This window comes from Sinohyriopsis cumingii, chromosome 15, assembly GCF_028554795.1.
Source record: "Sinohyriopsis cumingii isolate HCF-2022 chromosome 15, ASM2855479v2, whole genome shotgun sequence".
In the NCBI taxonomy this organism is placed as follows: Eukaryota; Metazoa; Mollusca; class Bivalvia; order Unionida; family Unionidae; genus Sinohyriopsis; species Sinohyriopsis cumingii.
In genome coordinates, this window is record NC_142975.1 from 134463753 (window position 1) to 134477285 (window position 13533).

The 13533-nt window shown below is 35.5% G+C and overlaps 1 protein-coding gene across 3 annotated transcripts; it reads left to right on the plus strand.

Moving 5' to 3' along the window:
- Positions 1-1390: 1390 nt before the first annotated feature.
- On the plus strand, positions 1391-12534 carry LOC149782818 (uncharacterized). Of its 3 annotated transcripts, none has more exons than XM_089934340.1 (5): positions 1391-1542; positions 6128-6781; positions 8344-8371; positions 9767-9880; positions 10807-12534. In XM_089934340.1, the coding sequence occupies exons 2-5, from the start codon at positions 6161-6163 to the stop codon at positions 11187-11189; spliced, it is 1146 nt and encodes a 381-aa protein (XP_089790466.1). In that variant the 5' UTR covers positions 1391-1542; positions 6128-6160; the 3' UTR covers positions 11190-12534. The 3 variants fall into 3 exon arrangements, with proteins under 3 accessions (XP_089790466.1, XP_089790467.1, XP_089790465.1); XM_089934341.1 differs by lacking the exon at positions 1391-1542 and adding an exon at positions 1795-1942; XM_089934339.1 differs by lacking the exon at positions 1391-1542 and adding an exon at positions 3950-4047.
- The last annotated feature ends 999 nt before the right edge of the window (positions 12535-13533 follow it).

Below are 13533 nucleotides of genomic sequence, written 5' to 3' on the forward strand. Positions count from 1 at the left end.
AGCATACATCATTAGACCATACGTCAAGAGGCTCTCAAACGGAGGTAAAAAAAAAAACCTACAACAACAACAAACAAAGAAACAACAACAGTACAATTAAATTGTGATTAATATATTTTTCTTTGTACAACTGTTTGCAAAGACAACTCTCATACACACATTCTCTCGTGATCATATGTTTTAAATTTGGATACGACAACAAATCCAGACTGGAAATGTCATATCTCGTGGGTAAAAGATGGATAAAATATAAACTACTATTGTATTGTATTGTATTGTATTGTATTGTATTGTATACATTCATAAGCCTTAGCGTCAATCAGTCACAGCGGCATTTGTTAAATTCTAAAGCAATAAAGCAATATTTCTCTATATTTTTGTAACAATAATTCCGGCCTTTAATTTGATGGATATAAAATGTTTTCAATCAGTATACCCATGACACTTGAATTTTGCTTCGTATTGGTCGATATTCTTAAAACCTATTTTCATTTCATCAAATGTATGTAATTTTATAATATTTAACATTATCTATTTGTAATAGGTATTTTTCTTTGGATTACATGATGTGACATGATTCGCGATAACGTATCATATTACATGTAGCTAATATGACATTTGCACTACATGTATGTACATGTAGCTGCTATAATATTAGTACTATCCGAAATGTTCGCTTATATATATATATATATATATATATATATATATATATATATATATATATATATATATAACAGTAGGTTATAATGGTTATTTGTCATGTCCATCAACAGTATGCAGGTTATGATCCAGGAGCAAGGGGATGGAGGCAAGGATAGTCCTAAGGGCCAATAACAACCGCATATCTGAATTTGTCTTTAATGTATGGAAGAACCTGTGGCTGGTTGTCACTTCCATCGGTATAAAATATTTGATTGAACGACATTATTGCAAAAATTGTACCCTTTTGACCTATCCAGATGGTACCGGGGATTTGGGGTGGGAGGAAAGAAGGTCATATCGAGAAGCAGAAAATCTGTTCCGCCACTTGACATCATGAGGGTACTATTTCACCAATTTTATGAGATGATTCTCAGAAGGATAAGAGATAGTGTGAGGGACTGACTTCAGGACAGAGATGATCACACCCGAGAAAACATGGTAATAGTGATCGTTCTTTTCCAGAGAATTTCCATTATAGAATTCAAGATAACCGAATCGACACAAAGGACGATTTTCAAAATGTATTTTAAATCATTCATTAAAATACCGTATTATTAAGACATTTTTTAATCAAACTACCAGCCCAAGTTCTCTATACAAACTGCAATTAACTCGAGCCAAAAGGAATTTCCCTATTTTAACCAGGTCAGTAGGACGAGCTCGTTCTCTGAAGCTATCACTATCAGTAGTTCCTAGTAAATAATAATAACTTGAAATACCGAGAAATTTCAATAAACGTTAGCTATATCGTTTGCGTTCGTGCAATGAACAGAAGTAGAGAAAGGTGTGTGGCATGATTTATGTCGAACTAACATGGACTTTGCAACTTAGCTAGCGGTGAGTAACTTTTTTGTTTACATATAGAAAAGTAGGTTAGTCAAAACAGACGCGTCGTTGCATGGGTGAAGTACTATTTTCACAAACTACTGCTTTAGTTACCTTAGGTACCTCTGCCTAAGTTGGGAAGAACGAAAGAATTTGTAATTAACCCGTGGGTTGAAGAAACAATTTAAATTGTTGTTGTTGCTGCTGCTCTAGGGTTTAACGCCATTTTTAAGCACAAGATAGGCTATACATGGAGGCCAGTATAAACGGTGGAGGAAGAACCCGGAAAAAACCCCGGAAGGAACCACTGACCCAAGAGAAGCTACTGGCAAGCTTACTCACATACCTACATTGGCCTAACCCGAGACTCAAACCCACGCAGACAGGGGTGAGATGGCAGTGATCCGTAACGGTGAGTGCTCGAGACTACTCGGACACTAGGGGCCCCTATTTAAATTGAATGAGGACACGAACAATAATACTTCTTTTTTAACTTAGTGTATTGCAGTGTTTGAAAATCGGTCCGAAGTTTCAATCGATTAGGATTCTTTTCAGCTTTCATAAATGATACTGCGCTTACCACGTAGTTTTTTTCTTGTTCGTTTGAGATAACACGGAATATGTGAAATATGGCTGCATGCGAGCATGCATAATAGATACATACATACATACATACATACGAAGCCTTTGGTGCCCCTCCCCCCAAAAAAACAACAAACTGTAGGACCTCCATGCATACATACATACATACTTACATACATTGCTGTCTGCCTAACTACCTACCTACCTACCTCCCTACCTGCATACATACATACATACATGCATGCATGCATGCTCACATACATACGCACGCACACATACATACATACATATATACATACGCACGCATACGCACGCACGCACACACACACACATACATACATACATACATACATACATACATACAAGTAGTACATGCATACATACATACACGTACATACAAGTAGTACATGCATACATACATACACGTACATACATAGAGATATAAGTACACACACACACACACACACACACACACACACACACACACACAGGAGAGTCACAAATGTCGTTTACGAGACATTGTTCCAATGATATAATATCAGTTTTTCAATTATAGATTTTGTGTTCAATTCCTTTTAGATTAACACCATGCTTGTCCATGCATGCGCGATCAAGTTTTACTTTCTTTCATTTGGTCATGGAGGCGCTACTTTCTATGTATGAAAACCTTAATTACTTTACTCGATATTAGCAGTGTCTAAAGCGAATGGTAATTTACGGCGAACAAGCAATCATAATATCATAGCTATGGTTGGAACCGCTCCCACAGTTCATAAAATACTATTTGCAAATATACTCATGACGTACTCCTGATGTGTAAAAGGGCATTTTATTTCTGCAGATTAAAAACAGTGAACATGATAAAATGGAAACGAACTCGTATTATCTTCGGTGTTATTACGTGAAATTAAAAGTGGACATTAGAGTTAGGCTTTTGAAAGATCAGCAGTCTGCTATAGGTATTGATTGACACTTGTTATATCGTGCCTACATTAGGAAATGGATACCGGTCAGTAGTGTTCCAACCATTATTATATATCCAAGTAAGTCCTCATCCCATCAAGCGACAACAACGTATTTATCTTGTCTGGATGAGGTTTGGGTGGATCATAAATATGATTTTAGTTTTTTCTTCTGGAAAATCTTTATGGAATATGACAACCCCGTTCAAAAGAAAATATGTACAAGTATAAAGTACGTTTAACATTAAGTTGATATCATAATGCATTACGCAGGTGCATGCAGGCACGCACTCACCGACTTAAAGAATTACATGTACAATCTCGTCTTTTCATCAGAAACTCTTACCGATCAATTAGTGCAAGCTAGTGCATTGAACATTCTAAATTCAATGATTTCGGTTGAAACTACTCATCGGCGATTTCCGAGAACTATAATCAATTTACTTATATGACAAATATACGATCTATTATAGTAGTTATTGCATTAATAGCTTGATAGAACTGTGCCCACATTTACATAAAATACATTTGAATCCCGTTTCGCTGAGAAAAGGTGACATGTTAAAGCGGGAAGTGTTTTTATGTGCTCATGACTATCATATAATTAGTCAAATCAAATAATAATAATACTTTATCCAGTTTTGCTACTATTTACATATTAAAGACTGCAAGATCAAGTAAATAATTTTACACATGAGCTTCTACAAGTTATGGTGTAATAAATGTAGTTTATATGCCCTAACTAGTGTACTGGTTAAAGAAGAACCCGTACCATCTGTTTGCTCTCCGTGTATCATGTGTCCACCTGTTGAATTGCCATCTGTAATGCTCGTATTGGAGGACAAAAATACCATCGACCTCAGTATTTCCAAGAATTATGCATGATATCAACTGCTAAATCAGAATAAAACGCAAGTCACGCTGTCAAAGTGCCTGTTTCGTCTTTCGCCGAGGAGATTCGTGGATTAAAATGGTATCGGACGCTTTAGTTACCTCTTTTGTTTTACAAAGAATTATCAAGACTTACACATAGTTTTAATTTATCACGAAGTAATGAAAAAGTCTTCGGAATTAAGACATCAGTAGTAATTTGGGAAGATAATGTTAGAAATTATCTCCAACTATATTGCAAAGGAATAACGCTACGATATCGCAAGTTACCAAAATATATAGATTAATGTACCTGAATTCACACTGATTCCGTAGCCTTTCAATCTAAGCATACTGTTTCAAAATGATATTACAATTTAAAATAGTTTGCATAAAGCACAACAAACTAAATCATCATTTAACCAGAATGTTGTTTTCTTTAAATTGTTCTCTTATGACATTTTTAAAATCAGTTTGTGCAACGATTTTTCTTGACTAAGATGGATTGAACAAAATGACAAACTGGAATTATTTGGTGAAGTAGCGAATTATGTTTGCGATAGTTGTACGTTGACGTGCTTTCAAACAGAATGACGTTGATTAGTTGAAAATTAAATTTCATTTTTTTTCTTCCTTTGGGGCAAACATTACGCGTTCTAGTTTTCTAAATGACACAGTTGTATATGTTAAGGCTTGGACGTCTATACAGATACTTGTATATGTTAAGGCTTAGTCGTTTATACAGATACTCGTATATGTTAAAGCTTGGACGTCTATACAGATACTTGTATATGTTAAGGCTTAGTCGTTTATACAGATACTCGTATATGTTAAGGCTTGGACGTTTATACAAATACTCGTATATGTTAAGGCTTGGACGTTTATACAAATACTCGTATATGTTAAGGCTTGGACGTTTATACAAATACTCGTATATGTTAAGGTTTGGACGTTTATACACATACTCGTATGTGTTAAGGCTTGGACGTCTATACAGATAGTCGTATATGTTAAGGCTTGGACGTCTATACAGATACTCGTATATGTTAAGGTTTGGACGTTTATACAGATACTCGTATATGTCAAGGCTTGGACGTCTATACAGATACTCGTATATGTTAAAGCTTGGACGTTTATACAAATACTCGTATATGTTAAGGCTTGGACGTCTATACAGATACTCGTATATGTTAAGGCTTGGACGTCTATACAGATACTCGTATATGTTAAGGTTTGGACGTTTATACAGATACTCGTATATGTCAAGGCTTGGACGTCTATACAGATACTCGTATATGTTAAAGCTTGGACGTTTATACAAATACTCGTATATGTTAAGGCTTGGACGTCTATACAGATACTCGTATATGTTAAGGTTTGGACGTTTATACAGATACTCGTATATGTTAAGGCTTGGACGTTTATACAAATACTCGTATATGTTAAGGCTTGGACGTCTATACAGATACTCGTATATGTTAAGGCTTGGACGTCTATACAGATACTCGTATATGTTAAGGCTTGGACGTTTATACAAATACTCGTATATGTTAAGGCTTGGACGTTTATACAAATACTCGTATATGTTAAGGCTTGGACGTCTATACAGACACTCGTATATGTTAAGGTTTGGACGTTTATACAGACACTCGTATGTGTTAAGGCTTGGACGTCTATACAGATACTCGTATGTGTTAAGGCTTGGACGTCTATACAGATACTCGTATATGTTAAGGCTTGGACTTCTATACAGATACTCGTATATGTTAAAGCTTGGACGTCTATACAGATACTCGTATATGTTAAGGCTTGGACGTCGATACAGATACTCGTATATGTTAAAGCTTGGACGTCTATACAGATAGTCGTATATGTTCAGGTTTAGAAGTCTTTATGACCCAGTACAAACACCTTACCTCAGATGGAGAACCGTTAACCCATGTATAAGATACTGTCAATAGCTTGATCAGGGTATATTATTCACTTTTCCTGTACAAAACTAGACATATGACTTACAAGTATATATACTAAATTTGCATCTCATTATAGTATACGTCAGTAGAATAAGTTACCCTTATTAACATTTTACGTACCTAAAGGCATTTACTCAGCAATTATGCATAGGTGCATTAGAGATCTCGATAACATTTTCAAAATATAGAATATCTATTATATTGAATCAGGAATTGGATCACAGTCAGTCTGAAGTAATAAAAATGACACGAAGAATTGACGATTTGTCACAGGGACATGCGGAAAATGGCCACCCTAACGTACAAGAATACGAAGATGACGATCAGTTCTTGATTAAAAAGGAACAGATTAATTATAAGGTTGTAAAAAAATGTCATTACTCCGTGGATGAAAGCAACAGGTATGATTCTAGTGACAGTTCTGTAGATTCTGGCATCGGAAGCAAGGATGAGAATCAGTGTCTGTCAGAAAGAGAAATGACGAACGAAATTTCCACCTTGACAAGAGGACTAAGCGCTGAGCGCAGAATTCGAAAAACAACGATTCGGTATGATGCTGGAACAGCAAATAAGAAACCAAATTTTAGTCGTATATTCCTGTCAATTTCAATTGTGGGTAACATTGTGCTCGTAGTAGTGGTGATACTTCTTGCTACAAGACTTGGAATAATTATGGAGGCAGACGAAAAAAAGTGTCATTTACAACAATTACTAAAAGACGGCGTACAGGACTGGTTGTGCATACCTTGCGACTATCTGGGATCACACGTGACGGCAGAAGAAACATTATTTAATACAATTTCGTCTTGTGGAAATAAGTTTTGCTGTGTTAGAAACGCTGCTCTCCAGAAATATTTCCTTCTGGTACGTTAGCCCCTTCCCCCTCTGTCTCTGTATTTCTATCTCTGTCTCTGTCTGTCTGTCTGTCTCTCAACACAAGGCACAAAAAAGAAATGTCTTAACACAAAAATAAAACAAAAGGTAGGGAAGAGACTAGTAATTGTTTGGCCGTTTCTTTTCCTAGATTCATATGTTTGTAACAAACATTGTAGCTCATAATCACACACATGGAATATAATAATTATGATGCTCTTTTGCAGAGGAAAAATCTCTGTTATAAGGTAGACAAATATAAATATAAACACGCGCCTTTTGGAAAAATGCGGGATAATATGATTTTGCCCAACCGATAACCCTATCTACACCTTGGCGGATCGAATATGTATATTGGTGCCATGTCCTAACGACATCTGTTGGATTTCATGTGCTGCCTTCCTTAGTATGTTATGCCAACTAACCAATAGCTTTGTGCATCGTACATCGGCTGAAAACGGTAAAGGCAATTGACCTAAAAATGATATTTTGTAAGTTTAAAATCGAAACTATGGCTATGTACCAGAGGGAAGCCATTACAAGTGTATTTAAGTGAAAGATATTTGTGCAAACACAGACCGTCAGTGGAAATTTGATTATTTTTCAGTCCATTCAAGTTGTGTGCTCCCTTTGACTCGATCACGTACGAACAGTGTTCAAAATTTGAACAACCTAATTTTGACTGGCTGTGGTGGCTTGCTGCCGCATCCAATGAAATTCACAGACCCGAAGCACAGAAATGTACGTTCAATACGCCAAGGTGTAGATAGGGTTATCGCAACCTTGGCTAGAGAAGATGCGACGACGGCAAATGTACTATCCTTTAAGCCACTGGCTGTCTAGCAATATTATCCTTTAAGCCATTGGCTGTCTAGCAATACTATCCTTTAAGCCACTGGCTGTCTAGCAATACCAAGCTGTTTCGTGACCTTGAAAGCTGAAGCATAGTATGCTTACATCCTGTCCCACAATCAATGGTAAATGTAATCTGATTATGCAGGCCAATGTATGAAACAGAAAAAAGCAAATCATAATTTAAGCAATATTTATTTGCTAATTAAGGGACAAAATATCATTATGATTGAAAGTAAATTATAGATCTAATTTCTGAACACCAAAATAGAAACAGAAAAACGTTTTTCACCGTGGCCACGCAAGTCTACAAGAACAAAGGAGTATTGTTTTTGAAGATCGTCTTACATGTGATCTTTATCTCATTCTAAGTATTTCCAGGCATAGACGTTCAAGCCACAATTGCTCTCAAAATGTCAATATAGGCTGCTTAAAATTTCAAAAATTATTGTCATTGAGATTCTTAATTTGTTTGACTTGTATAACACATTTTACTCGGATATTCCACGATAATCCTGTAGTATTAACAATTAACTGTAAAATTTATTCGAACTTGTGAACTAAAAATTCCTAATGTAGATCAGGTAATAATCTTAGTCTTGTATATATAATTTACACATTACTAATCACTGGTGAAATTGTATGCCTAGATGCGTTATGACATCTATCAATGATTCTCGTGTATGTTGCTTCATTTACAGGTGATACAAGAAGGATACACAAGAGGAGGTAATTTACGTTTCCTGGTGATTTTTTCACACTTGCAAACAAACCTTAACCATATAACATGATACATGAAAAGAGAAGACCAAAAATGTTGCTAAATATACATAATGGAAGAAAGTACATAAATAGTATAATAATATTTGTCTGTAAATATTGAATAGATTGCTTTGCAATATAATCAGTAGTGAAACAATTAAGCATACTCTCTGGCAAATAGTAACACGAGAAAGAGTGAAAACAACAAGCTTTGATAATTTAAAAAAAAAACATAAATTTGTTTCCCCGAAAAAATTCTGTATAAATGAAAAGAATATGAACCTACGGTTTTATATAATCAAATCCAAAAATAATCCAAGAATAATCCAAGAATAAAATTGGTGAAGTCCTAATAACATAATGTTCTAATGTAATGATTTTAAGTTCGAGTTCCGACGAAGAATCCAAGATGGAAGACGATGACGTATGCTGTAATCTGTAGTGTTGAAGTCTACAGTTCCTTGTAGAAATCAGAATTATCACTCCGGTTTTGGAAATCCAAATAAATTTTTATGAGAGCTGTCTTTGCTCAGGAATTTCATATGAGCACGCGTATTTTCCAGGAAAATAACAGCATTTATCCTTTTGAATCCAAGTAATTTGATGTAAATCCCATCCAAGTAATTCGAAATAACTCCAAACAGCACAAGATACAACTTCTAGTGTAAGAGCCTAGCTAGCTATTGAGAATATCTCTCCAAAACAAAGGTTATTTCGTATTCTAAAACGCAGAAAGGGGGTCACGTGTTCATGTTCCAGAACCTCGTAGAAATTACGTACTTGTTAAAGATCACGTACATCCAGTGTGGCCCTGAAGAAAACCAATCAGCTTACTCGAAGAAATAAAACAAAATTGTTTACATCTTAAAAACACTTAGTCCCATCCCAACCAATCATTTTAAAATAACAATAGAACTTATTTACGTGGTTGCTACTAATTTTGAATCAAGGTCAGGATCTAGATCAACACCTGGTGTTTATAAAACGAACAGTCAAGGTCAAACTATTTTCTGGAAAAGTATCATCTCCAGTGAATAAATTTACATTACAAAAACATGTAATGAAAAATATGTAAAAAAATTAAAACTGACAAACAATTAAATTGAAATAAATATATATTAAATCAGATATAATTAAATCAAATATATATAACAATTTCTACACCAAATATTCTTTGTTAAACATATCAAGTCGATTTATTTGATATTAAACATTAAAATATTATTATATGATTATATAATTTCTGAAACAACCAAAGTCCTTTGCTTTGAGTAAAGTTCGTTGATTTCTTGCGAGTGAATCTGCACATGAAGAAACGTATGAAATATATGCATTATTATTATTATTATGTGCAAATTACAGTTTCCACTAAGCGCCTTACTTCACAAAACCACGGGGACGTAAATAAAAGCCTGGAAATCTGGCGTTCCAGGGGAATAGCAGCTCACGTGTATGCAAATGTTACGTCATTGCCAGGTGAGATTACTAGAATCCATCAGATTCACTGGTCTGTAATTGAGAAATCTCGCCATAGGTTGTAAACAAGAGCGAGGCTTTTCCGATTGTTACCGAAAATCTCGCATTAATACAAATAAATGAATGTGTTTCAGTAAATGTTCTGACAATTATTTGCTAAATTTATATTGTAAGACTAAACGCCATACATTTGTTCAGTAAATGTTAATGGACATACTTGGAGTCAGAGACGAGAGGATTTATGTCATCGCGTCTATGTATGTATGTATGTATGTATGTGATTTAGATTTTTAATATAGCTTTAACAATTTTTCAGTCATATCGCAGTTTATAGTGATGTCAAGCACTGGGACATCATGCTACAGACATGTAGCATGATGTTCCACCCAGTCATATTATCCTGCCACCAGGCCGACCAGTCCTAACACTAACCTCGTAATGCAGAACGCCAAGATGTTAGTACCATTTTTAAAAGCCTTTAGTCTGACTCGGCCGGGTTTCAAACCCACGACCTCCCACACCCGAGGCGGACGCTCTAATCACTAGGCCACCGGAGCGGTCCATCGCGTCTATGTTTCTAAGGGTCATATTACTCTTTGGGCATGTTCAGTATACTCATATCGCTTTCGTATGTGATAATTGTTTATCATCGCACCTGCCATATAACCTTCACAGTTCAAAGTATCATTTGACACATTTAAAACAACGTAATGTTATCGAGGGTTTTTACAGCTATAATGCTGTAATGTCTACCTGATTCTAACCGAACATGAAATCGCTCCTACGGTTGTTAAACTATCATAAGATTGTTGTGTATGTATATATCATATTGTGTTTGACGTTTCTATTCTATGTAATTTCTTTTTCTTGCATACAAATTATTATTATTATTATTATTATTATTATTATTATTATTATTATTTCAGAAAAACTGACATGGCAGACTGAAGATGGGTATGGGTCCGCATTCATGCTGGGATTAACCTTAACACCCGAGTCCAGACTTAAGGTGCCAATAGCTGGATTTTATTTTGTCTATTCTGCAGTTACGTTTAAATGCCAACTGGGATCAAGGCCTCTTACTCATATGATAAATCGACAACACAGAGGTCGTCCGAATGCGGGTGTGCAGACGCTTTTGTTGAGTAAGACCATTGAGTGCGGACCTGATGGGTTCTACACCAGCTTCCTTGCGAGTGTGCTAAAACTGATAAGCAACGATGAATTGTCAGTTAATCTGACAGACATTTCACTTTCGAATGTGTATAGAGCGACACTTTCTAATTACTTTGGTGTTTATTTATTGTAACATGATGTACTTGTTTTTATTCGACTTAATTGATGGGGTGGGGGCATGCATTGCCTTCTTGTGCATGTTTGATTTTTGTGACTCTCTCTCTTGATCTGGGTCTTCGGCCGGAAACTGTAATAAAAAGTTGAAGCCATTCTTTCATTGATATGCAATTTAGGCACTGAACATGTGAGAACATTTTATTTACAGGAATGAGAGAACTTGTATGTATTCGCGAAAATAGGAATGGATGTAAATTAATGACTTTTGAAACATAAACATAGCGGTTTTATACTTCCCATGCACAGACTGGCCCCTTATGAAAAATGATCTTCCTACAAGCAAGACATGATGCTTATTTGTAATATAGTACTGGTAATACTACTTGCAGAAAGGTTCCCAACTCTTACTTTTATTAGTTTCGAAAGGTGCAACATCATTTAAATTAGCAAAACAAAGCAAGAAACCCTAACAAATTCGCCATAAATAGGTTTTGTTCCTTCAAGATCCAATAATAAGACGTGTTTAAAAATGAAAATAGTATGAATGAAACAAGCGTTGGTACTGAAAGCCACACTCATTTAGTTTTCAAAGCAAAATCTGTTTACTTCCCAGATCAGAGAATCTAATTTTAAATCAATCATTTGTAGCTCGGCTCTCGAAGGGAGCTATGGCTCTACCGTGGATGTCCGCACACACGTTCTCACACAAACACTGACACACTGCAGTACAACTCGTCTTTCTTCCTGGTTCACATGTAACATTTTGGAGTGGGCATCGTAGTACCTGCCGTCTGGATAGGGAGTTAAAGGACCTATCATTGTATACATGAATATTTTTTTAGGCAAGTTTATGCTTTAAGCTTACGTTTTTGCACCCTCCATAAGCACTGTTTTACCTGTAATAAAAATAAATAGTTGAGGGGATTCATCTTGACGACATCATCATCACAAAGTAGGTGATTGTGACTTAGTTTTTTTAAACTAATCATGCTAGTTGATTGTATACATATCTATTACCACCACATCGGTACAAAAAGGGCAGTACGATCTACACTCATCATTTAATGTTTTGGGTTTGATTTTACCTCACGACAACGTATGTTTTCATCGCATCCTATGTACATATTATCTTATTTAGAAACGTCGAACTTTGTGAGGGGGGTGCATCCTGATGAGCACTAACCCCTCCTTGCATACGTAGGTCACTATAGCCCGTAATTTACACTTGACTTGCTTTAATTTAATTTTGTATTCGATGTTCATTTCACAGGCTCTGTTCATGATTAAATAATGAAGCTCCTGTTGCGGCTAATACTAGTTAATATCTCACTTTTACAATAAAGATGCTCTTCGTGACCTTAGTTAAATCTTTCGCTGGATTTTCTAATGTAATATGCACATGTCCAAATTTACCAGGATGAAGTCTATATGGGTTCTCTTTCAAACATATACATAGAAAAGAAAAGGCGAGTAAATCACCGTGATAAGATTCAACCGTACTTATTTCAGTCTAATTGACCGAAGTCTAGAAATCAGGTAATACATAGTTAAGTACGAATATAAGAGGATTGTGGGGAAGAAGTGGAGTGGGATGTATGTATTTGAAATCTAACACAACCGTGACACCTCACTTCCCTCCATTAAAATTAGATCATTTCCGTGCTTAAATATTTTTAAATACCTAGAAGCTCTGCATCATTTTAACGAACTGATGTTAAACACTGGCTTTAGTTAAAACTGATGTTGAACACTGTCTTTAGTTGAAACTTGTGGAAGAAATATTCATTCATAATAAAAAAAACTGTGGTTTTAATTTTAATAATAGTCAATCGAAGGGACTGAACTAGTTAACATAAATCTATTTATGAAAACACCATGTAAACATAGCCATCCATTTGGAAGAAGTGGATATAACAATAATTTTAAAATAGCCACCATGGTGGCCATATTGAGGCTGGGTCATTTTTGTCAAGGACCAACTAGACACCATCAGAACTCATCTGATGAAAGCCCCGTATCAAAATGAAATTCCATTTAAGAAAAGTAGCGAAACAAGATTTTCAAGATCGAAACATACTGGATGTCAGATCAGCACACTTTTAATTTAGGATCAACCAAACATTACTAGAACTTTCATTGAAAAACCATGCTGACATGATCCTTTATTAAAACGTAGTGATAACAAGATTTTCATGCTGGCCATTATGTCAGCTGTAGTAGACATTAGATCGGCACCATTTTCGTTTATAACACAAAGTCAGACAGTGACACGCCCATGCTGATGTGACAATCCATTCAGAAGCAGTGGCGATCATAATATTGTAAAGACAGCAGCCATGATGGCTGTATAGGACTCCAGA